Source organism: Grampus griseus (assembly GCF_964374135.1).
Source record: "Grampus griseus genome assembly, chromosome: 20".
NCBI classification, from domain to species: Eukaryota; Metazoa; Chordata; class Mammalia; order Artiodactyla; family Delphinidae; genus Grampus; species Grampus griseus.
The window spans coordinates 15,682,388-15,709,800 of record NC_139014.1 but is presented as its reverse complement, the minus strand read 5'-3'; the positions used below and the strand labels follow the sequence as shown (position 1 = coordinate 15,709,800).

Genomic DNA, 27,413 nt, shown 5'->3' with positions numbered 1-27,413 from the left:
AGTTACTGGCCACATGGCAGTTTCTGATATTAAAGCAAAACTTAAACTGAATCCTTCAACAAAAATACCCAACTTCCATGGCAAGAGGTAAGTAATGAATTTATTAATGTGATCAATATATTAAGATAAAGAATTATTAAGGTGATGAATATATTAAATACTCATAAAGGCTATAATGAAACAAGTTAGAATGTTCTTCAAATATCTATTCTGTGATAAAGTTAATTATAAAACAAAACATCTGAATTGAAGATAAAGATTTTTTTATGAAAAGAAAGATATGTATATATACTTTTTGATTAGAGAAACAAAGAGTTCTTCCTATTCTCCCAAATGAGAGGCTATTTTTGTGTGAGGGGACAGAATACCCCAGAAGAAGAAGGTTGTCAGAAGGCTAGAGGAGTTGTCAGTTACACATTAAGACATTTCAAGTGCCAGTTTAAAGGAGAAAAAACTCAGAGGATCATAAACCCCTAAGTGTCAGAATATAGAAAAAGAGTATGTAGCTCAAAAATGGCCAGTAAAATGAAATCTGATAAATTAGCTATGACTAACCTTGAGCTAAAATTGGGAAGGGAGGTTTGCCTGTGACATTAACAATAGCTTTTTCTCAACCTGATAACTACAAATTCCAATAAACAGTAGCCACTAGTGACTGAAAATGAAAGCCTGATGCAAATTTTATCAGATCATAAAAAGAAAAGCCTCTTTCCTCTCTCACAATTATCCATTTTCTTTGCCACTTTGAGAGTATTTCTCCTAGTGTCCTTGACTATGCCATTCTACAGGAATATATTACGGACTTTTTTATCAGGATGTGGGTAACACAACCTTGTAGCAGCCAAATTCCTTGATCTCATTGTTCCCTTACGCTTCATCACGAACTGTCTTTTGAAGTAGTGACTTCCTTGTCACTGAAAGTAGTCAAGCAAAGACTAGATAATACCACATGTAGAGGGAATTCCTACATGAGATGAGAGGCTAGACTGGGTCCATTCCAAATCTAAAGTTCTTTGAACCTTTGAAACACTGTAAAATAAAAAATCTATTTCCCATGTTTGATCCAAGATAAGATTTGAAATTCTGCCAAGAGTATGGTTTTTTAAACGTAGCTAATAAAGAACTTGCATTGCCTGGGCTTCTACTTGCTTCTTGAGAACTTCATATTTCTCCATCCACTACATCTTTTGTGTGTGTGTGTGTGATACGCGGGCCTCTCACTGTTGTGGCCTCTCCCGTTGCGGAGCACAGGCCCCGTACGCGCAGGCTCAGCGGCCATGGCTCACGGGCCCAGCCGCTCCACGGCATGTGGGATCTTCCCGGACCGGGGCACGAACCCGTGTCCCCTGCATCGGCAGGTGGACTCTCAACCACTGCGCCACCAGGGAAGCCCCACTGCATCTTTTATATCATGCAAAAGAAATCTGTTTATATTTAGAAATACAACAAATATAAAATAACCAATCTGAGTAAAGGCATCAAGTTGGTAATGAAAAGCAAACACTAGAAGATATCAATGATAGTAAAAGCTGAGAAAAATAAGACTAATTAGATCAAATTCCGTGTCAGAAAAATTGAGAATGGTGCATTTCACCTCCTATTTTACCAGGTCCTCTTTAAAAATAGGCTGAATCTAGTAGACACTGTAGAGGATACTAAATTCATAAACTATAATTTTTTTATTTAACTACCATGTTTAGTATTTCTTATAGTTTTACTTTTTTAATTGCTTCTTGTAAAAGCACAAAAACTAAGAGATGACATATTTCTTAAAACTTTTAGTTCTACTAGTATCAAAACTAAATGTATTTTAAATAAAATTAATCCATAAAATTATGATTATTATAAATTTACTATTAAATTACCATATTATAAGTAAACCCAGTTTTGCATAATACATTTTTATGTTCCTAAACTAATAAATTGCTGCAGATATATACAAAATATCCCCAAAGTATTAATATTTTCCTCTTTTTCCAGATTTTATTTTCCTGAGGAAATAAAAGGTCACCTAGGGTTCCAAACTTTCCAGAACTTTTCTCTCTTGATGAGAGATAGATAGATATGGTTGATATAGAGACATCGAGACAGAGAGAGAGAGAGAGGGAGAAAGAAAGAGATCGATCTACTGCTCTCGCTCTCTCATATTCTGGTAAAAATACAATTTAGCAAAGTTGTAAAATAAATGTGAATACAAAATTTCATTGTAAGTATATTCACCATAAGATTATTTAAACTAGTTAAAAGTTTGAAACAACTTATATTTCTAACAATAGGAATAGTGTGAGGCTTATATTCTTCAACTTTGGCAACAAATAAACCTGGATTTGAATCCCAGGGCTTCCAGTTATTAGCTGTGTGACTCAGGACAAGTTATTTAATCCCTCTGAGCCTCAGTTTCCTCTTTTGTAAAATAGGAGAAATCAGATTTTTTAAGGGGATAAGGTTGATGGGCAAGTATAGGGGAGAGGTGGACCTCAGTGGCCAACATCACTGTCCATCCTGTAGCTATTGGCAATTGACAGTAACAGGGCCCTTAGGTGGTGTGACTCTGGATATATTTTGATGTTTACAGTCACTCCAGTCAGCAGAAACTGATGAAGGGAACTAATATTTGCTGGTTTCAATAAGTATCTCTTTTCTCAGGGATAAAGATTTACCAGGACCTCTGCCAAGCCAATTACAGCACAAAGAAAGGAAGTTGAGCCCTTCACAAATGCGAGGTAATGAGACCCATCCCAAAATAAAAGCATAAACAAAAGCCCCTTAATATATCTTAGCATTTTTTTTTCTCTAAGGGAGATCTGGGATTTCAAAGGTTGTCTACAGTACTCTGTTATTTAAAAACAAAAAATATCTATATTTTATGATACAATGTCTAATTTGTGGGAAGGAAGGTGGATTACTTTTTTTAGTATTTATTTATTTTTTGGCTGTGCCAAGTCTTAGTTGCAGCACGTGGGATCTTCATTGTGGCAGGCGGGATCTTTAGTTGCAGCATGTGGGATCTTTAGTTGTGGCATGCAGACTTCTTAGTTGCAGCATGCGGACTTCTTAGTTGCAGCATGAGGACTCTTAGTTGCCACATGCATGCAGGAACTAGTTCCCCGACCAGGGATCGAACCTGGGCCCCCTGCATTGGGAGCGTGGAGTCTTACCCACTGGACTACCAGGCAAGTCCTGGGGGATTACTTTCAAATAGACATCTTCAAGAATTTATACAGTCCTGGCCAAATATTTTTATTCCAAGGAGAACTTGTGGTGTGGAGAAGAAAAAATATAAGGTCAAATAGAAATTAAGTAGCAGAGCAGTATCAACACAACTAAAGTCCCAGAATTTATCATAGAAAAAAATTATAATGATAAAATGAGCTACCCTCACTACAGTTCATTCATCCAAACAACAAATAATTACTTAAAGCCAACAGTGTACTAGGCGAAACACAGGTCAGACATGTTCCCTGCCCTAATAGGAAGTCTTACAGGGAAGACAGTTAAACCATGAATTTGTTGATTGAACCATTTAAATTACAACATGACACAAGTTATGATAGGGAAAGTATAGAGTTAAAGGAGCATAAAAGAAAGTGTCCTAACTTAGTCTCAGTAAGGATAGGAGGGAAGTCCCAGCGAAAGCTGAATAATGAGTAAATCAGACAAAGAGCACAGAAGGGAGTGTTCTGGGTAGAAAGAGTGGAATCTGCAAAGACCCAGAGAAAAGGGAAAACATGACACACTAGAAAAACTAAAAAAAAAAAAAAAAAATCAAGCGTGGCTGTGTTTGGGTTCTGAGAAGGTTAATGCTTCACCCCTCCAAGTTTGGAACCAACTAAGACATTCCTCCAAGAGACAGGAATCAAAAAAACACCTTTATTGCTGGGAAAGCTGGTTTGGGAAACACAAAAGATTGTCAGAATCAGAACTTCATTTTTCACTGTAAAACTGAACTAAATGCCTTAATAGTAACAGTTTATGGCTTTATACAACTTCAAGGTTTCTGAAGTACATTAATATACATTGGTGCTTTAGGGGTACCCACTATTTGTTTTAATCAGGTATTATACATACAGACATAGAAACAACTGTCCTGGAAGAAGTATTTTATTCTCAGAGATCCCTAAAAGTAAGAGACACAGCACACCATGAAGAGGGAAGCACCAGAGTCAGTCAAAAGACAAAGGGTAGAGGGAAGTGGGCAAGAGCCTTAGTTTGGTTTCTGCAGGAAGGAATAGACAAGGCAGGATAAGCAGGTTTAGGATTGGCTAGGTAAATCATTTCAGTGAGCTCTGGGTTTCAGGGCTGTCCCTAGTTGTCTGCCCTGCAGTGATTAGGACAGAGGAACAGTAGCCCAGAGTTTAAGAGCCTAAGAAAGTTGGTGACTGGGGATACGGTCTCTGGATTGGTTGGTTTGTATATATATGAAGAACATACTCACAGGCAGGTCTTTTACTATCGCTAGGAACTGGCTAGTTATGGGAGGGGCAGGCCCTCCAGGATCAGCAAGGCCCCAGATATCAAAGCATCAAATACAGAAACTAGAAAATGTGGTTGTCGTGAGGATTAAGCACTATGACAGGTTAATTTGTTCATTTTATAAATATTTATTGAACACCTCCAAATCCCCAACATCTGCTACCATCCTCACTCTCAATTGATATCCTTGCTTCCTGCCCCTTTATAATTGGAGAATTCTGATTCTGCAATCAGAATAGAACTTCCACAGACTCCCACTTCCATATCTACCCCCACCAGCATCTGTACCCACAAACTCTGCCCTCCTCCCTCTTCCACAAATGAACTTTATACTTTTATCTAAAGTCAATCCTTCCATTGTGGACTAGATCACATCTCCTCTCTCAAATTCAAAGATACGACCAAAGAAACTGTGCCCCCCTCTCCAACACCAATTTTTTTCACTCTCTAGTATATCATTCCTGATCAAGCTCAGTCCTTGATCCTCTTCTCTTCTTCATCCCACTCACACATGTGGTGATCTCATCTAGTCTTAGGCTTTAAATACCTATATGCCAACAATTCCCAAATGTATATGTCCAGCCAGGTCTCTCTCCCCAGCTCCAGGCTCATATCTAACTGCCTACCTGACATCTCCAATTGTATGTCTAATAGACACCTCAAACTCAACATGTCAAAAACTGAACTCCTGGGAAATTCCCTGGCCGTCCAGTGGTTAGGACTCCACGCTGCCGCTGCCGGGGTCCCAGGTTCAGGGAACTAAGATTCTGCAAGCCACACGGCATGGCCAAAAAAAAAAAAAAAAAAAAAAATACAACTGAACTCCTGATATGTTCCTCTTACTCTTTTTTTTTTATTGTAGTAAAATATACATAACATAAAAATTACAATTTTTAAGAGTTCACACAGATCAGTGGCATTAAATATGTTCACAATGTCCTCTAACCGTCACTACCATCCACCTCCAGAACTTTTTCATCATCCCAAACTGAACCTCCAGACCCATTAACCAGTAACTCCCCATCCTCCCCTCCCCTCAGCCTCTTACTTTTAAACTTTGACCTACCCATAGCCTTCCCCATCTCAGATAATGATATTTCATCCTTCCACTTGTTCTGGAAAAACTCTGGAGTCATCCTTGACTCTTTGTTCTCACCCTACCTCTAAATCCATCAGGAGGGACTTCTCTAGTGGCACAGTGGTTAACAATCCGCCTGCCAACGCAGGGGACACGGGTTTGAGCCCTGGTCAGGGAAGATCCCACATGCTGTGGAGCAACTAAGCCCGTGTGCCACAACTACTGAGACTGCGCTCTAGAGCCTGCAAGCCACAACTACTGAGCCCGCATGCCACAATTACTGAAGCCCACATGCCTAGAGCCCGTGCTCCACAGCAAGAGAAGCCACCAGAATGAGAAGCCCGCCCACCACAACGAAGAGTAGCCCCTGCTCGCGGCAACTAGAGAAAGCCTGCGTGCAGCAACAAAGACCCAATGCAGCCAAAAATATAAATAAATAAATAAATAAATGAAGAAATGTGTATTTTAAAAAATAAATAAATAAAATAAATCCATCAGGAAATCTCATTGGCTCTACCTTTAAAATATATCGAGATTTATACCACCTCTACTGCTACAACCCTGGTCTAAAGCACTGTTATTGCTCACCCACAATAGCCTCCTACCTGAGGCTAGTCTCCCTGCTTCTACCCAAATCCTTACAAAAGTCTGTTCTAACAATAGCCACAGTGATCCTGTTAAAATATAAGTCAGGTCGGGGAGAGGGAGGCGCTGACCTATGTAACTCTGAAAACAACATTTTGACTAGAAACTGTAAGACTGAACACAAAAGGAGCTATACATAAACAACACACAATATACTCTAATTAGTAAAGTTGTTTCTCCTAGGGGTATACATTAACAATCCTGAAACTGTTGTACATGTATACGACAATTGAATAAATAAGTGACTCAATGGTGGATGGTGGGAGCCAGGTTTCTCTCTGTTGGAGTAGGAAGTTTCAGATAAACAAAGGGAGAAGGCTAAAGTGAAGCAGTGGAACTGGATTAGAGTGAGACATTAGTGTGAACTCATGTTTAACTTAATGGATGCAGATGGATAGATCAAGAAATAATATGATATGTGTGTATACATGGGTTAGTATATGTGCATATATTTCCTAGCTCTGTTTGCTGAGAGGACTTAAAAGCACTGACACCCCCATAGCAACAAGCATACCCAGCACCCAAATCTTGACTTCCAATGTCAGTCTCCTATCAAAGAATCAGAGTTCCTTGGATAAATGGCTGATTCTAGGGCTTTGGCAGAGAATATACAAAATGAACCTGGAATATCTTGCAGTACCAGAAAGTAAGGAGATGCTCAAAATACAAAAGGACAAGAGCATGTCAAGGAGATACAGAAATGAACCTGAAAGAGCTCACAACAGCCAAGCTGGAACAGTTTGAACAACAAAAATAAACAGAATAGTATTGGATTATAACTCAAAGTATAAAATAAATATCGTTAAGCCCCTAGTGATAGAAATAAATGATTGAATTTTTTTTTTTTTCGCTGTGTTGGGTCTTCGTTGCTGCACATGGGCTTTCTCCAGTTGCATCAAGCAGGGGCTACTCTTGGTTGTGGTGTGCGGGCTTTTCATTACGGTGGCTTCTCTTGTTGTGGAGCTTGGGCTGTAGGCACACGGGCTTCAGTAGTTGTGGCATGTGGGCTCAGTAGTTGTGGTGCACGGGCTTAGCTGCTCCATGGCATGTGGGATCTTCCTGGACCAGGGCTCTAACCCGTGTGCCCTGCATTGGCAGGCGGATTCCTAACCACTGCACCACCAGGGAAGTCCCATGATTGAATTTTTTAAATGAAAAAGAGACAAACCTCTCTTACAAGACAATTCCAAATAACGTATGTAGATATTACCTCTTCCAGGAGGTAGAGCTTAATTCCCCATTCCCCTGAGCCCTCTGTCCCTTGAGTCTGGACTACCCTTAGTAACTTGCTTCCAAAGAGTAGAATATGAAAAAGGAAGGAAGGAAGTTTACAGTGGAAAAATCTGACGAACACTACCTCAGCCAGTTAATCAAGGTTGCCATCACCAGTGATAAGTCATGTTGATAGCCTTAATAAATGATGATAACACCACTTCAGTTCTGTGGTCTTCCTCCCCAAAACCCATAATCTCAGGCTAACCATGAGAAGAACATCAGAAAAACCCAAATTGAAGGACTTCTGCAAAGTACCTGAACAACACTCCTCAAAACTGACAAGGTTGGATTTCCCTGGTGGCGCAGTGGCTAAGAATCCTCCTACCAATGCAGGGAACACAGGTTAGATCCCTGGTCCGGGAAGATCCCACATGCCACGGAGCAACTAAGCCCACGAGCCATAACTACTGAGCCTGTGCGCCACTACTACTGAAGCCCGCGCACCTAGAGCCCGTGCTCCGCAACAAGAGAAGCCACCACAATGAGAAGCCCGCGCACCTCAAGGAAGAGTAGCCCCCGGTTGGCTGCAACTAGAGAAAGCACACGGGCAGCAACGAAGACCCAACCCAGCCAAAAAAACGAAAAACAAACAAACAAAAACACTTCCTTGCTGGCTGTCAGCCAGGAGCCTCTCTCAGACCTTTAAGGCTGCCTGCATTCCACATCACATGCCCTCTCCATCTTCAAACCAGCAACAATGAGTCAAGTCCTTCTCCTGCTTTGAATCTCTCACTTCATCTGCCACATCTCTCTTGCTTCATAAGGGACCCATTCAGATAATCCAGGGTAATCTACCTTAATGACATCTGCAAAATCCCTTTTGTCATGTAAAGTAATACATTCACAGGTTCCAGGAATTAGGGTATGAACATCTTTCAAGAGCCATTTTGCCTATATATTTGCTTTTCCACCAATTAGTTTATTCTAGTTCAAATCTCATGGAAGGACACTGTCCTTTATAAATGTCTACTAAATACCCAAATTTCTCTAGTTTTTCAGAACATGACCTCCAATCAACGGTAATATCTGTTCTAGTTCCATAAGAATATGTATTTATTCCTGTCCTAACCTAATTCCATTTCCCCAGCCTTCCAAGATGCCTACAACTTCTTTAACAAGGATAAAACTGGCTGTATTGATTTACATGGAATGATGCGCACTTTAGCTAAATTGGGAGTGAATCTAACCAAGCATGATGTCTGTAATGAACTAAGATGTGCTGATATTGATCGTGAGTACTTTGACTTGTCATTATTTTTTTCATAAAAAATTTTTATAAATATATATTTTTTCTCAGACTACATAAACATGAGAAGTAAACCTCATTCATTTGCCAAAAGCACATATATGTGTTTCTCTTTAAAGTTATCGGTATACAAGTTATGAAATCAAATTAATGCTACAAAATGGGCTAGTCTTTGAAAAAGCCTGTGTGGAAATGAAAAGTGACTGTCGTATTTAATGTCAAATTCAGATTACTTGTCCTAATGTACATTTTGGAGGGTGCCTTGAAATAACAGATACAAAGGCATTGGCAATTTCAAAAATAACCTGTTACTATTACCCAAAAACTGGCTTCACCTCTTGGTGGGTGTTGAGGCAAAAGACACAACGAAGCCAAAGAGCAGAAGGAAGGATTTATTACTTGCAACAAGTAAGGAGAACGCTGGAGATCTTTCCCAAAGCAGTGTCTCCCCAGACAGCAAAAATGGGAAGGTTTTAAGCTAAGGGAGCATGCATATTCATGAAGGGGCTGGAGCAGAGGAGAATTCAGCATAGATTTGGGGCAAAGGTCGACAGAGTCCAGGCTCTAGTTGATTGGGGTTATGAGAGTCAGCAAAGGTCAGCAGCATCATTCCTTAGGCTCTAGGTATTCTGGTAAAGGTTGAGTGCTCAAGGGGGGTTGGATTCTGCAAAACAGCTCAGGAATGTGCTTCAGGCTAATCTCAACTTTCAAAACAGAACTGGGAGTCTTTACAACTGGTATGTTGTTTCCAATATGGTTAAGTTATTTTCCTGGCCTGGTAATACCAGTTTGTTCTTACATTCTTTGTTCCTTTCAAATCATTAACTATGAGGCATATTCTTCTGCAAGGGCAAGCACTGTGGCCAGGCTTAGATGACAAAATGGCTTAGGCCTAAAATGGCTTCTCTTATGTCAAGAAAGTTATGCCTAGTTTTCTTCCTCTGGGACCCCCTACCCTATCTGCCTACATTGCCAAGGAAATCCAAGCCCTTTGTTTCTGTTTGAATCATTTTAGTACAGATCTTCCTTCCATCATTAGAGCCCACCTATATTGAATCTTAAATGCCACAGCATTTTTATTGATATTTTTAAAGCATATAGGTAATGTTTTCTTTGAATATACTGGGTTTTTTTGTTTGTTTGTTTTTTGCGGTACGCGGGCCTCTCACTGCTGTGGCCTCTCCCGCTGCGGAGCGCAGGCTCCGGACGCGCAGGCTCAGCGGCCATGGCTCACAGGCCCAGCCGCTCCGCGGCATGTGGGATCTTCCCGGACCGGGGCACGAACCCGCGTCCCCTGCATCAGCAGGCAGACTCTCAACCACTGCGCCACCAGGGAAGCCCTGAATATACTGATTTAGTGACTAGTAGCCCAAGCTGGTATGTTGTGTGGAATATATATTCAGCACAGTACCTCATCTCACCTCTCCTCACCCACCTGCCAGTGCCCCATTCAATCAGCAGCATCCCATGTGTGTCAGTTACCATTTAATTAAAGTGTCACTTGTTTCCACTAACTCTACCCAAATTTTTATTCTTTCATTGAAACACAAACACTCTAATAGCACTCGCTATCCTTTAATTTTAGTGGAAACAGGGTAAAACTCTGGCATATTCTAATAATAGAAATATAGAGGTGGGAGTGAAGTGGGAAGGTAAATATATCCTTGTTCTGAGCTTTAGATCTCTGTTGCAGGAGATGGGAAGGTGAATTTCTCAGACTTTATAAAGGTGCTAACAGATAACAACCGCTTCCTGAAGGCTGTGGGTGAGTAGAAATATTGCTGAATAGATGGCAGATGGTTAGTTGCAATTCATGGCACTGTAAAGATTATTCATTTAGGTCTCCAATCAGGAAGGTGTAGTCTGGGATGTGATTTACTTTTGTACTGCTTCTCTAAAACAAAATTTGCTAAGGAAATTGATACAGTTTTAGAATTTTAACTTAAATGCATCAAGTCCTTCTGCAGAAGACGCTGCTTTTTGGACTCCAATGAGAACACTCAGGCAGTGGTGTAGAAAATTTTGGTCACCTTTTATAGTACTTTAATTCTTTACCAGTACCTGTGCTACTTTGGGAGGTACTCCTCCTACAGAAGAAAAATTGTCTTTTTAGAAAAAGAAAAATTCTCTCTCTCTCTCAGGCAAATTTGAGTATAGATAATTCACTGTTCCTGAAAAATATCTTCCTCACCCTGGTGAAGCCTCTGCCCTCAGTGTGAGGGCTGGAGAGTCTGCTGGAGGTTCGAGAGCATGTTTTCACACAAGGTTATAATGAAGTGGAGGTACTCAAATTATTGTTGTTAGTCCTCTAACGGTTTGTTTATGAGTTTAACAAGCTGCCTTGGAAAATCTAACCCTATTCATATCATGTCTTCTAGGATAAATGCATTCCAAATTCCAAATATTGTATACAGTTTTGAAAAATACATCCTTTCATAAGCTATGAACTGTTTTAGTATAAACAGAAGTTACTGTTTCAAGTATCACTATAGTAACAAGGGTTTGCCTGCACACCAGAAGTATGTATATCAACAATTCCTTTACATAGAAGAACAGAACAATAGTCCTTAACACATAATTCATGTTTATGTTAAATGTATTACTGTATTTACTTAGAAGTCACTGAACTAAAAGTATTTCATTTAAAATTCCATGATTATTTTGTCTGTTCAGTAATCAAAATGACCTTTTTACCAAATAGAACAGACTTCGAATGTTTTTCTATAATTCTGTAGTTCTTGACTTGGTATTAATACTGTATATACAGTAAAACAATTTAATCCTTTTTATGATAGATTTTTTTTCAGAAGGCATTTTGAATTTTTTTTTTCCCTCCATAGTTCCAGAAACGGAGAGCTGTTTAGATTTAGCTGGCAACCCAGGGATCCTATTGTTTGAAATCCTATCAAAGCTTGTAGAGACTTCAGCCTTACCCAGAAAGGCTCTAATGGAAATAGTAAGGTAGGTGGCAAAGAAAGAACAAAAACGACCTTCTCGGCAGCATTTATGAGGATATTAACAAGGCAGCCACCTCTCCCAAACATCCTACTCCACGGATCTGCTCCAAAACGAAGGAGAAGGTGTATAGGCAAATAAATAGTCATGTGCCACAATAAGACAGCCAAAAGTTCAGCTTCTCCTACCCTAGGCTAGAGAATCCCAGAGGAATGAGACTTTTCCAGGAATGATTTTGGGTGAGCTTGGAAATCTAGTTTGAATACAAGATACTCCCATTCACACTGGATCTACCAGGGGCTGTCAAAAGGTCCTTTGGGATGAGGTACAGCAATTTCATACTTCCCAAAGTAGTCTTTGGACTGGACCAGAGCCAGAATTAGACTTGAGAATAGAGGATAAGGAAACATTCTCACACCCAAATGTGTTTATTCCAGCAAATATCACGAAAGATACATTTCCTCAATCTATGTCTATCATTGTATTACAAAAATTAAATGTTTCTGTTATCAATCTTTTCAACTCTTACTCTCTCAAAGCATTCTACTATCCCACTTAGAGAGACTTAAAAATACAGAATGCCACCAACAATGTAAAATATCCTTCCGCTGCTCAACAGGTAATCTCTTTATACTATCCTACACCTCGGTCAGATGTGGAACAGAGGGTGCACAACATTCTACATTTCATTCCAAGTCAAATACATTTATTAAATGCCTGCTGTTGGTACACAAATTTGGCACATTCCTTAACCATTCAGCCTCAGTTTCCTCATCTATAAAATGAGAATAATAATACCCATAACACAATTACAGGGAAATTGTGAGATGTGATAATGCAGGTAAAGTGCTCAGTAAATCATAAGAGCTCAATAAATGTTAGCAATTATTATTATGTGAAAGTAACTAGAATAAGCATAGAATACACACGTTATTTATTTTAATCCTCACCTACTGATATGCCCTATCATCCCCACTTTACAGATTAAAAAAGCTAAAGCACAGGTCAGTTAAGTAACCTGCCCAAAGGGGTAGGGGTGCCTAGATTTTAGCACAAACTGTCTGGTTCCAGAAACCATGCTCTTTTCCACCTCCTTGTATTGCGGCTTATATCCAGTAAGTGCTCAGGAAATGTTAGCAGATGTTGGTGTTTTTATTGTTATTATGGTTGTGGTAGTTACTTATCATATACCTGGTTCCTAAGGAGATCAGAAGTATTTAATAGGTGGCATTTGCATTTAAGGAGCTTAAAATATAAATGGAAAGAAGGGACTTCCCTGGTGGCACAGTGGTTAAGGATCCTCCTGCCAATGCAGTGGACAGGAGTTCGATCCCTGGTCCAGGAAGATCCCACATGCTGCGGAGCAGCAAAGTCCATGAGCCACAACTACTGAGCCTGCGCTCTAGAGCCCACAAGCCGCAACTACTGAAGCCTGCGTACCTAGAGCCTGTGATCCACGAAAAGAGAAGCCACCACAATGAGAAGCCCGCGCATCACAACGAAGAGTAGCCCCCACTCTCTGCAACTAGAGAAAGCTCATATGCAGCAACAAAGACCCAATGCAGCCAAATAAATAAATAATTAATTAATTTTAAAAAATCTTCCAACAAACAAAAGTCCAGGACTAGATGGCTTCACAGGTGAATTCTATCACACATTTAGAGAAGAGCTAACACCCATCCTTCTCCAAAGGATCTTCCAAAAAACTGCAGAGGAAGGAACACTCCCAAACTCATTCTACGAGGCCACCATCACCCTTATACCAAAACCAGACAGAGATACTACAAAAAAAGAAAATTACAGACCAATATCACTGATGAATATAGATGCAAAAATCCTCAACAAAATACTAGCAAACAGAATCCAACAACACATTAAAAGGATCATACACCATGATCAAGTGGGATTTATCCCAGGGATGCAAGGATTCTTCAATATACGCAAATCAATCAATGTGATACACCATATTAACAAAGTGAAGAATAAAAAACATATGATCATCTCAATAGATGCAGAAAAATCTTTTGACAAAATTCAACACCCATTTATGATAAAAATTCTCCAGAAAGTGGGCATAGAGGGAACCTACCTCAACATCATAAAGGCCATATACGACAAACCCACAGCAAACATCATTCTCAATGGTGAAAAACTGAAAGCATTTCCTCTAAGATCAGGAACAAGACAAGGATGTCCACTCTTGCCACTATTATTCAACATAGTTTTGGAAGTCCTAGCCACAGCAATCAGAGAAGAAAAAGAAATAAAAGGAATACAAATTGGAAAAGAAGTAAAACTGTCACTGTTTGCAGGTAACATGATACTATACACAGAGAATCCTAAAGATGCCACCAGAAAACTACTAGAGCTGATCAATGATTTTGGTAAAGTTGCAGGATGCAAAATTAATGCACAGAAATCTCTTGCATTCCTATACACTAAAAACGAAAGATCAGAAAGAGAAATTAAGGGAATAATCCCATTTACCACTGCATCAAAAAGAATAAAATACCTAGGAATAAACCTACCTAAGGAGGTAAAAGACCTGTACTCAGAAAACTATAAGACACTGGTGAAAGAAATTAAAGGTGACACAAACAGATGGAGAGATATACCATGTTCTTGGATTGGAAGAATCAGTATTGTGAAAATGACTATACTACCCAAAGCAGTCTATAGATTCAATGCAATCCCTGTCAAATTACCAGTGGCATTTTTTACAGAACTAGAATAAAAATCTTAAAATTTGTATGGAGACACAAAAGACCCCAAATAGCCAAAGCAGTCTTGAGGGAAAAAAAATGGAGCTGGAGGAATCAGACTGCCTGACTTCAGACTATATTACCAAGCTACAGTAATCAAGACGATATGGTACTGGCACAAAAACAGAAGTATAGGTCAATGGGACAGGATAGAAAGCCCAGAGATAAACCCACACACCTATGGTCAACGAATCTACGACAAAGGAGGCAAGGATATACAATGGAGAAAAGACAGTCTCTTCAATAAGTGGTGCTGGGATAACTGGACAGCTACATGTAAAAGAATGAAATTAGAACACTCCCTAAAACCATACACAAAAATAAACTCAAAATGGGTTAAAGACCTAAACATAAGACCAGACACTATAAAACTCTTGGAGGAAAACATATTCAGAACACTCTATGACATAAATCACAGCAAGATCTTTTTTCACCCACCTCCAAGAGTAATGGAAATAAGAACAAAAATAAACAAATGGGACCTAATGAAACTTAAAAGCTTTTGAACAGCAAAGGAAACTACAAACAAGATGAAAAGACAACCCTCAGAATGGGAGAAAATATTTGCAAATGAATCAATGGACAAAGGATTAATCTCCAAAATATATAAACAGTTCATGCAGCTCAATATTAAAAAAAAAAAAAAACAACCCAATCCAAAAATGGGCAGAAGACCTAAATAGACGTTTTTCCAAAGAAGACATACAGATGGCCAAGAGGCACATGAAAAGATGCTCAACATCGCTAATTATTAGAGAAATGCGAATCAAAACTACAGTAAATTATCACCTCACACCGGTCAGAATGGCCATCATCAAAAAGTCTACAAACAGTAAATGCTGGAGAGGGTGTGGGGAAAAAGGAACCCTCCTATACTGCTGGTGGGAATGTAAACTGATACAGCCACTATGGAGAACAGTATGGAGGTTCCTAAAGAAACTAAAAACAGAGCTACCATACGACCCAGCAATCCCACTCCTGGGCATATATCCAGAGAAAAACATGGTTCAAAAAGATACATGCACCCCAGTGTTCATTGCAGCGCTATTTACAATAGCCAAGACATAGAAGCAACCTAACATGGATCATAATCGATAGGTATTTTTCTAGACAGGACTGGGAAATCTTGGGGAAGAGGAAGGAAGGCAAAGCCCAGGGACTGCATATATAAAGTAATTAAATGGCCTGTGGAAAATATCAGTAGATGTTCTATAAATGTCACAGAAACAAGCCCTCAATAAATAATATTGAATGAATATACAAATTAAAATGAATGCATTCAGCATATATAACTTGCAATTTGACTTTTTTTTCTTTCTGTCCAACACTCAGGCACTTTTTTTCAGTAGGACTTTAGCACTTTTTAACCACCTCTGAATTACTTTTTTTTTCCTAGCTATTTCCGAAGAAAATTCCAGGAAACCACCTCGGAAATGGTGTGGAGCCCTTATGCTACAGGTTATGGAAAAAGGAGATTTAAGCCAGACATATGCACACCTCCAAGCTCAAGCACAGCCGCCTTTGCTAATGCTGCCCGGATTGCAATAACGAAAGAAAAGGATTTATTTAAATTTCTTGAAGAGCTCAAGAGTAAGAGCCATTTGTCCTCTCCCCACTGTTGTAAAGGATTTATTTGTATATTACTGGTCAGAATTAAATACTAAATGCCAAGTGCTTTAAGAGTAAGGCCACAGCCTATTCTGAGTGTCTGGTCTCTGTCACACATATCATTTGAAAGCAAATGTACCTGAATCCCCAGACACCTGTATGAAGCTGAAAGTCTGTGGATGCGTGGGTGGTAGGAGCAGGAGAGTGAAGAAGGGGTGGCATGGCCTCTGAGGAGATGAATAGACAAAGAGCAAAATAGGTACCACATGTATGTCTTTTATGTGAATTTCTTCTTACATTATTTGTGATACCAGTTTTTATCTTCTTAGGATGCAATCGTCCTTCAGATAGCCCATATTCAAAAATACCCGTCTTTCCACTGTTTCCTAATGTGGATGGGGTGGTGATGGGAAAGCCATTCAAAGACATACAGAAATTAGAAATGCTAAGGAGAACGGAGCCTCTGAATTTCTTTGAGAACTATTTTTTCCATAAAAAAGACTGGAAAACACAGGTGAGATTTATATTACATCATATCAGTTAAATACTTAGGTTTTCAAGTTCTAACTTAACAGAACTAGTAATGTGCTTTTTAATGACAAATATTTTCAGTCATGATATTTCAAACCAGATTCCATAGCCATGTTCCTAAATTTAAAGCCCAGGTATAAATATTTCATTTAATTTCAACAAATAGTTAAACTTACTAAAAATACATAATATTATCATTCTAATCTAGTCCATTACAACATCTAATCTAATATACAATAAATGTCAATTACAAACCAAGAAATGGAAGTTTCAGAATGAAAGTAACTGAGCTAACATGAACACTACCCCACCCAAGCTACTCACTCACCATGCCCAACCCATCACACAGACTCATGTGACCACATAAAAATACCAAATGAAATAAAGTGACATATAAAAATGCATTCAAAAGAAAAGGACCCCTTTGTTTCAGAAAGAAGAGAGAACCTAAGGCTAGAATGGTATGTTCATAAATGACCCTGTGAGTGGCTGAGGGAGAGGTGAGAGGTGAAGCCCTCATGGGGCTTCACATGGATCTGGATCCTTCATATGGATCTAGACCCTGATGGCTAGGGGTTGGGGTTTTTGTTTTTATTTCCCAGTGGGAATGAATATTTATTTGTTTGTTTATTTATTTATTTATTTTTATGTCTTTTTTTAAACATCTTTATTGGAGTATAGCTGGTTTACAATGGTGTGTTAGTTTCTGCTTTATAACAAAGTGAATCAGTTATACATATACATCTGTCCCCATATCTCTTCCCTCTTGCATCTCCCTCCCTCCCACCCTCCCTAAGGGGTTGGGGTTTTGATAACTGTTCAGGGTCAGGAGATATGGACCCTGTAGGTGAGCAGCTAGGACTGAAACCTCTACAAAACCAGAATCTGGATGGGCTGCGCTTTTAGTGAAAGGAGGAGTCCCCTGGCGCAACACAAACAACCACCAGTTAGAACCAGTTAGAAGACATAAGAAGATAAAATGACTTCATTTAAAATAGTAAGAGAAGAGATAAAACTCCTAGAGATTACTTAGGGAATATAAAATATCTGTATAAAGAAATGGTTAAGATGCTCCTAAAGGACCCAGAAGAAAATGTGAACAAACAGAAAGGCAGACCATGTTCTCAATTTACAATATTTGACATCATAAAGATGTTGTTCTTTCTTGCTTGATCTATAACTTTAGTGTGATTTTTTGAATTTACTCAAAGGATTTTTATAACTAAATAATCTGGTTCATACACAAAAAATAACAACAGAATAATCTGAAAGAAAAACTTAATGAACACAGGGAGTAATTTTACTAAATATTAAGGCATATTTAAAAGTCTCAATAATTAAAATAGTGGAGCTATTGTCAAATTAATAGGTCCAAAGAACAAAATATAAAATCCAAAAATAGATAAAAATATACAGAGAATTTTAATTTTTAAAAAATGTGACATTTCTGGAACTTCCCTGGTGGCACAGTGGTTAAGAAGCCGCCTGCCAATGCAGGGGACATAGGTTCGTGCCCTGGTCGGGGAAGATCCCACATGCCACAGAGCAACTAAGCCCGTGCGCCACAACTACTGAGCCTGCGTTCTAGAGCCCGCGAGCCACAACTACTGAGCCTGCGTGCCACAACTACTGAAGCCCATGCGCCTAGAGCCCATGCTCCGCAACAAGAGAAGCCACCGCAATGAGAAGCCCACGCACCGCAACGAAGAGTAGCCCCTGCTTGCTGGAACTAGAGGAAGCCCATACGCAGCAACAAAGACCCAAAGCAGCCAAAAATAAATAAATTAAATAAATCAAAAAAAAAAAAAAAGTGACATTTCAATACAACATGGAAAAGATAGATTGTTCAATAAACAGTGTACTAGGTAGCCATCTGAGAAAAAAATTGAGATGTATAAATTACACCTTCCACAAATTCCAAATGGATCAAGGATATATAGGTAAAAGGAAAAAATGGAAAGAGGAAGAGAATAAAAGAAATCTTTAAAATACTGAAACTCTGGGAAGGCCTTCCTAACAATGACACAAAAGTAATTTTTAATAGAAAGATATTAATTCAAGTACTTCAAGATGAAAAATCCCTACATGGCCAAAAAAGTCACATTTGCAACACATAACACAAAGAGCTAACTACTCTAATACATCAAAGAGCTTCAAATTGATTAGAAAAAACTAACCTATATAAAAATGAGCAAAGGATATGAACAGTTTTCAGAAACATGAAAAGATATTCAATCTCACTCTTCATAAAAGATCCAAATTAAACCTACCCTGAGATATTATCTTTCCATATTAGATTGCCCAAGACCAAAACACTGAAAAACACATGGGGCACTCCTAAATTGTAGATACGAGTTTAAATTGATTCAACCTCTACAGAGGAAATTTGGTAATATTTACCAAAATGACAGACCTCGTTCCTTTTGACTATAGGGGAGGTACAATTTCTCCTCTATCCTCTTAAGGTTTTTGGCAGGGCCTGAGAATTAAGTTGACATAAGACAGTTAAAATGGAGAAAAGTAAACACATTTTATTAAATTTTACATGTACCTGGGAGAATGAAGACCCAAAGAAGCAATTAGAATTGAACGCTTATGTACTGAAATGGACAGAGTAGTAAATTAGGAAAAAGTGTCCAGACAAAGAGGCTTGGCTAGGGTAGTTAAGTGAGTGAAGAAGTGAATAGGAAGATAAGGGTTAGTTTAATAAGGTATGTTAAGAGTAACTGCATAAGAATAAAATACTTTTCTAAAATCATAAAAAATTCCCTGGCAGTCCGGTGGTTAGGACTCCATGCTCTCACTGCTGAGGGTCTGGGTTCAATCCCTGGTTGGGGGACTAAGATCCCACATCCCACAAGCTGCACAGTGTGGCCAAAAAATAAATAAGAATGTAAAAAATCATAAAAAACAGAATAAAAAAATTTGTTTGTACAGCTTTCTCTTTGCCTTGAATCCTTGTCCCTAATGATATGAATGTTACTTTCCTCCTGGTATAGGGAGGACATCTTCCATATGGGGGGTTTATCTCCTGTATTTAGGGAAAAAAAAGGAGAACTCAGTGTACCCTTCTTACACCTGCTGTTTTTCAAGTGCCTTTAGCTCAAAATAATCCTATGCCAAAGTGGCATATTTGGGGGTGGCATATTCTGTCACCTTCATGACCTGGCAATTCCACTCCTGGGATACCACCTAAGATACACAGATATCCTTGCACATATTCCAAATGCCACCCATAAAAGGGTAATTCATTACAGGGTCATTTCTGCTAGCAAAAGATTGGTGGGGGGTGGGGGGGGAGACTAAATAACCATTAATAGGGACTAGTTAAGTTAGGCTCCAAACACACAGTGAAATGTTCTGCAGCCATGTTAATGACTAAGAAACTCTTTGTGCAATGATGTGAAAGATCTCCAAATGGAAGCAGCAAGATACAAGGCAGTATGAATAGTACACAACTATTTGTGTAAAAGGAGGAAAAGTCAATATGAAATACGGACATTTTTTTCTTGTAAAATGGGCTGGAAGGAAACACAAGAAATTATGACATTGGTTGCCTGTAGAAAGTGAAACTAGGGGGTTGGGAGAGAAAAGTGCCAGGGAGATCGCAGTGTATACTCACCATACTTTCAGAATTTTGAACCATGTGCATGTTTTACCCTCTAAAAAAACCCTGAAATAAAAAAGAAGTACTGGGCTTCCCTGGTGGCACAGTGGTTGAGAGTCCGCCTGCCGATGCAGGGGACGCGGGTTCATGCCCCGGTCCGGGAGGATCCCACATGCCGCGGAGCGGCTGGGCCCGTGAGCCATGGCCGCTGAGCCTGCGCGTCCGGAGCCTGTGCTCTGCAACGGGAGAGGCCACAACAGTGAGAGGCCCGCGTACCACAAAAAAAAAAAAAAAAAGAAGTACTGGTTTGAAGAATATTAGACAATAAGAACTAAAATAGTATACCATGGTAACATGGAAGATGAGGAGGGCAGTGCCCAGAATTAAAGCTTTCTAAATTCCTTTTATTGTTTGGGGAGAGGCTTATGATATTGATTAAATCTATAATTTGTTACATTAATTTTAAGTATTAAAAATGTGAAGACAATCACTAAAAGCTAAAATGAATAACAAAACAGTAGAGGAAGAAAAAAATAAGAAAAAAGAGAAACATGAGAAAATAGAAAGTGCAAAACAAAACAGGCAGAAAATCCAAATATATCAGTAACCACAATAAAAGATTAAACACACCAGTTTAAAAAAATAAAAGGGAAGGAAGGAAGGGAGGGAGGGAGGAAGGGAGGGAGGGAGGGAGGGAGGAAGGAAGAAAGGATCATTTTCAAATTAAAAAAGATTCTGATTTTTTAAAAACTAATTTTAAGATATATATTCTTTAAGGGAGACACCTAAATTATTACACAGAAACTTCAAAGGGACAGAAGAAGATATATCAGGCAAATACAAATCAAAATAAGTTGTTATCCATACATTAGTGTGGGGAAAAGAAAATTTAAGGAAAATATAACTAAAGATAAAGATGCTATTTAATGATTTTTAAAAATCATCAGGAGAATCTTAACAATAAAAGAAACAAACCGATAAAACAGACACAGATTCACATAGAACAAACTAGTGGTTACCAGAGGGGAGAAGGATGAGGACAGAGGCAAAATAGGTGAAGGAGATTAAGAGGTACAAACTACCAGATATAAAATAAATAAGTTACAAGGATGTAATGTACAATACAGGGAATATAGTTAATATTTTATAATAACTTTGTATGGAGTGTAATCTATTAAAATATTGAATTATTGTTTGTACCCTTGAAACTAATATAATATTGTAAGTCAACTATACTTCAATTTAAAAAATTTTTAATAAAATAAAAATACATATTTTTAAATTTTTATTATTTTTAATTTAATTTTTTATTTTGGCTGCACCACACAGCATGCGGGATCTTATCTCCCCAACCAGGGATCCAACCCATGCCCCCTGCAGTGGAAGCGTGGATTCTTAACCACTGGACCTCCAGGGGAGTCCCTTTTCTTTTTGGAAAAAAAATTTTAAATCATGAGGAAGATATAACTATTCTGAATCTGTACACACCTAGCAAATTAACAGATAAGGTGATAATTAACAGAATAAGGATTGGCTTTAGACTTTTTTTTTTTTTTTCGGTATGCGGGTCTCTCACTGTTGTGGCCTCTCCCTTTGCGGAGCACAGGCTCCGGACGCGCAGGCTCCGGACGCGCAGGCTCAGCAGCCATGGCTCACGGGCCCAGCCACTCCGCGGCATGTGGGATCTTCCCGGACTGGGGCATGAACCCGTGTCCCCTGCATCGGCAGGCGGACTCTCAACCACTGCGCCACCAGGGAAGCCCTGGCTTTAAACTTTTTTTTTTGGCTTTAGACTTTTTAAGGCATTATACATGGTAAAAATAAATACTAAATGAATAAGCAAATCCATAAGTACAGTAGGAGATTTTTATGCATCTTCAGAAACTGATAATGCAAAGGAGCGGTTGGGGGGATCAAATCCTCTTACAAAAATTTAAGTTTAACAGAAACATGAAACTATAGCTTGATGTAGAATCAGAGTCTAGAAAAAGTTGTTTCAGGACATAAGAGATGAGCACAATTTGTAGCCAGGAGGAAAAACCCTTAGAACTCCGGTTCTCAATCTTGGCTGCAAAACAGAACTACCAGGGAGAGCTTTTAAAATCCTGGTGCCCAGGCCACAACCCTGTCCAGTTAAATCAGATCTCTGGGAACGGGGCCCAGGGCTCAGTATTTTTTAAAGTTCCAACATGCAGCCAAAGCTGAACACCACTGCTCAAAGAGAAGAGAAACTGAAGATGTTTGAAGATGTAGGAGAGGGGCAAGACTGGCTACATAACTTGCTAGGCCCAGTGCAAAATGAAAATGTAGGGCCCCTTGTCCAAAAATAATTAAGAATTTAAAGACAGCAACAGGGACTTCCCTTGTGGTCCAGTGTCTAAGACCACGCTCCCAATGCAGGGGGCCCAGGTTCAATCCCTGGTCAGGGAACTAGATCCCACATGCCGCAACTAAGAGTCCGCATGCTGCAAATAAAGATCCCGCATGCCACAACTAAGACCCAGTGCAGCCAAATAAATAAATAAATATTTTTAAAAAAAATAAAAATAAAGACAGCAACGATAAAACATTAAACCAAACTTAGTACCCTTCTAAGTATAAGGTCCTGTGTAACTGCACAGATCACACACCCATGAAGCCGGCCCCGGAAAGAGGAAAATTGAAGGGATAAGGTACAGGAGGAGACCTTGGGAATTAAGAAAAACTCTCAGATATAAGAGGGAAGGAGGGAAAAAATGGGTTAAAGGATGGAGAAATCATAAGGTGGAAAGAAGAGCTGAAAGAATTCATATTAGGGGAATTCCCTGGCGGTCCAGTAGTTAGGATGCTGCGCTTTCAACTGCCAAGGGCCTGGGTTCCACCCCTGGTCGGGGAACTAAGATCCCACAAGCCAGTGCAGCGCAGCTAAGGGAGTTTGAAGGTCTGGTTTTCCAGCAGCCGCTATGAGGACTGTAAGAGAGTTTACAGCAAATGAAGAAAAGTAATGTCAAGCAATACTGAGGGCCTGGATGACACTGGGTCATACACATTTTCAAAGAAAGCAATCTGCATATTTACATGATTTCTACCAACATTGTTCAGTAGCCCAGGAACAGTAAAAAATAACAGATGGCTGGTTCCCTGTGAGAATTTTGGGAGTAGTATATGTTGTACTTTGTGGAGGGCACATTCATTTTTAGTGCTTTGGAAGTTTGGGTGAGGATGGAGTTGACTCCTCTCTACCCTCCATATCCATCCCCAACATAAACCATCCTGTGGTCTATACTCCTCTTATGAGTAAGCTTCACTATTAAGAAAGAGAGTTTGCTAGATGCCCATTTACGCATGGCACTATACCAGGTACCCCAAAACAACTGACAAGTGCTGTAGAAATAACCTTGTAAATCATATACACACCCTTTCATAATACAATACACTTCCGTGTATTTTTGTCTTTGTTATATAATTCAACTAAAATATATTACTAACCTTCCTTTTTAAATGTTCATAAAGGCAGCAAATACAAAGTCTATCGACCGTGCCTCAGGCTACCCAACTGACATCCTCGCCATCGACCAAATACTCAAGAAAAAGCAGAATTGGACAGTGGCTGATGCAGCTGCTATTAAACAGCATGTGAGTATTCTCTGTTGAACACCTTCAGAGAAACCACTGACAGCTATGTCTTTAAAATAAGACCAGATCATTTCTTATTTTCATCCATTGTAATGATATTTCTTGCTCTATAATCAAATGGGTTCAAGTGTTAACTGTTATAATTCATCCTGCTAATCACCTATGGAGTCATACCCAGCATCATTTCTGGGACATTCATTTGTTTCATGCTGGAAATAGCAACTAATTAAGGCAGTAAACCAACGGTCACAGTGAGTGGTGTAATCAGGGAATTGTGATGAGTGAATGCATCTTTATTATGGCAGCTAAAAGAATAATTGTAATAATAGTAGTTTAAGTATGCTTCCTAGGTGTCAGGCACTGTGCTCTATAAGTACTCTACAAGTGCTCTACAGGTACTAATTCATTTACTTATCACAACAAATCTTTGAGGTAGGCACTGTTACTCTTTGTCATTTTACACATATGCACAGAGAGGTTAAGTGACTTGCCCAAAAGCACACAGCTAGAAACTAATAGGGCCAGAATTATAAGCATGGGTAGCTTGGCTTCAGAATTCACAACTGTGGATTAACCACAACTGTGTGCCACCTGTCTACTTTTGTGCCCTGACTTCTTAGCAACTTTTGTCCTCTAGAGACAGACTGGGGTGTATTTATTTTATGCCACCTCCCTTCTGCATTTGACACTAATGATCAGGCTCTCCTAGACACTTGCTACTTCCTTAACATTTACAATACTGCATCTTTAATTCTCCTTGTAGTTCTGTGTCCTTTCCTCTCTCTTCTCTTTCCTGAAGGTTCATCCCTTAAGTCTTTTTTTTTTGAAGTATAGTTGATTTACAGTGTTTCAGGTGTACAGCAAAGTGATTCAGTTATACATACACATATAAATATATACTTTTTCAGATTCTTTTCCATTTCCCTGTGCTGTAAAGTAGGCCCTTGTTTATTTTATATATAGTGGCATGTATCTGTTAATCCCAAATTCCTAATTTATCCCTCCCCCCTTTCCTCTTTCAAACTTTGGTAACCATAGTTTGTTTTCTACATCTGTGAGTCTATTCCTATTTTGTAAATAAGTTCATTTATATCTATTTTTAGATTCCACGTATAAGGGATATCATATGATATTTGTCTTTCTCTGTCTGACTTACTTCACTCAGTATGATAATCTCTAGGTCCATCCATGTTGCTGCAAATGGCATTATTTCATTCTTTTTCATGGTTGATTAGTATCCCATTGTATATATATAAACCACATCTTCTTTATCCATTCATCTGTCGATGGACATTTAGGTTCCTTAAGTCTTTGTTTTTGGCTGTGTTGGGTCTTCGTTGCTGCACGCAGGCTTTCTCTAGTTGCGGTGAGCGGGGCCTACTCTTCTTTGCGGTGCGTGGGCTTCTCATTGTGGTGGCTCCTCTTGTTGCAGAGCACGGGCTCTAGGCGTGTGGGCTTCAGAAGTTGTGGTGCACGGGCTTAGTTGCTCCACGGCATGTAGGATCTTCCTGGACCAGGGCTCGAACCTGTGTCCCCTGCATTGGCAGGCAGATTCTCAACCACTGGGCCACCAGGGATGTCCCTCCTTAAGTCCTGATGGTTCCTAGTTTTCTAGTCTCATCCTACTGCTCTTATTATTATATACATTCATTTGTTCAGTAAATATTTATCCAGTGTTAACAAAGTTCTGAGATTATGAGATACCACAGAATAAAAAACACAGTTCCTACCCTCAATGAGCTAGCAGTAAGGTGGGAGACACGGAGAAGGAAAGGAGCAGTAATAATACATTGGGATAAACGGAACTACAGGAGGTCAGTACAGCATGCCACAAGAATGCAAAGGAGTAGACTCCCAACCTCTGTCTCATCATGGCATAAATTCACACTGGCGTAAATGGAGGTCGCTTATAGCCAAAGGGCTCCAGCCCTGAGGTGCTAGCTGCCTCAAGGGCTAGGAAACTTGAGAATACCAATAATTTGGCATCCCTATAACCCAGTCGCAACAGAACATTGGGGATCTCTGCATTAAGTAAAGGAACAGCTAGGGTGAGTATCCTTTGAGCTATCTCAATCTACCCTCCTTGTTTCAGCTGCCACCTATATACCTGATAACTCTTAGCTGTCACTAGCCTAGACTTCTTTCCAGTACTTCTTCCTCATCTCACCGATTGCCTGATGAACATCTCTACCTTGCTGTCTCACCACATATCAAACTGGACATGTCCAAAACCGAATTCATCATCTTCTATATCAAACTGGCTCATTCTTGAGGATTCCATATCTCAGTTGTTGATACTACCATCTACCCAGGCACTGAAACTAGAAGGCCAGGAGCCATCCTTAATTTATACTTTTTCTTCACTCCTCACATCCACCAATCACCAAATCTGGCTACTCTCATTCTCCCAAAGATTTTTCACATCTGTCCCCTTTATTCCATCCTGTTACTACTGTCTCAGCTGAGGTCCTCATTAGGCTTTACCTAAACAGCAACCTGCAATGATTATCCCTTCCTCAGAGCACCACCCATCCTCCACACAGCTGCTGTGAGGAATGAATCCAAAGAAGATCCAGCCTGTCACTGTCCTGCTTAGGAAATGAATGTTTCCTTCTCAGAGATGACAGGGTTTTTCAACTATATTTTTTGCTCCATACAACTGAGGGATTTATCTCACTTCTAACAGAAAAGTGTCTCACTACAGCATGATTTTCACTGATGAAAGGGCTATGCCCAACCTCACTGAGAACAAGTCTCAGGGCCTGATTACAGCAACAACACCTGGCCTGCCTCTCCTCAAATTTGACACTTTAGCAATACCAAAGTGCCTGGACTCCCCCTACCAGCTCCAGGATGCATTGCCTTTGAGCCGTTGTTTATGCTATTCCCTCTCCCTGGAACACCTTCCCATCACCACCCACTCCCTCGATTTAATCAAGTCCTTGAGGACCTACTCAGCTCAGCATCTTCTCCCTCCCTGCCCTAGGCTGGACTGAGTGCCATCCTTGGCACTCCTATTATATCCAGAGCCTATCTCCATCCCACTTTCCTCCTGTTGTAGCCTACTGTGTTTTTAAATTCTTATAAAATTTCTTAAAATCTCATTATTCCCAAGTAATACATTTTCATTGTCCATCAACTCCTAACTCACATGTCCTCAAGAGGCACTACCCAATATATAAATTCAGTGACTTTCAAGTAACCTGGGAACATAACTCTTGGGATATCTAGAATTGTGGTCCACAAACCAAAGACATTTTAAGGTAACTACTGTAAACTTCTGCTCTCTCACTGCAGGTAAAGAGAGCTACAGATACCTATAACTTGGGAATTGCCCTTGAGCACCGGGAACAAATGCTAAACCTCTGGCGGAAGATCCGAGGGGATTTGATTGGGATAGACAGTAAAAATGAGTCCTTTTATGACACCTTTTCTACTTATACATGGTCCTGGAATGTCTGCCAAGAATTACTTTCCCCAAAGGACTTAAGGTTATATGATGCCTGTGTGAATAGAAATTCCTTCCACAACTCTGCATTCTCTTCCTCTTCGGATATTAGTGAGTGTGCCACAGGAAGAAGAAGAAAATGGAAAGGCTTCAAAGTGTTTCGACAATGA

The 27,413-nt window shown here is 39.5% G+C and overlaps 1 protein-coding gene across 1 annotated transcript; it reads left to right on the top strand.

The window, feature by feature from the left end:
• On the top strand, nucleotides 1-27,413 carry EFCAB3 (EF-hand calcium binding domain 3; the record flags this gene model as incomplete). The annotated part of the gene is made up of 9 exons (XM_082678474.1): nucleotides 1-87; nucleotides 2,647-2,723; nucleotides 8,559-8,702; nucleotides 10,411-10,482; nucleotides 11,558-11,678; nucleotides 15,831-16,024; nucleotides 16,372-16,556; nucleotides 23,673-23,795; nucleotides 27,093-27,413. The coding sequence occupies exons 1-9, from the start codon at nucleotides 14-16 to the stop codon at nucleotides 27,411-27,413; spliced, it is 1,311 nt and encodes a 436-aa protein (XP_082534600.1). The 5' UTR covers nucleotides 1-13.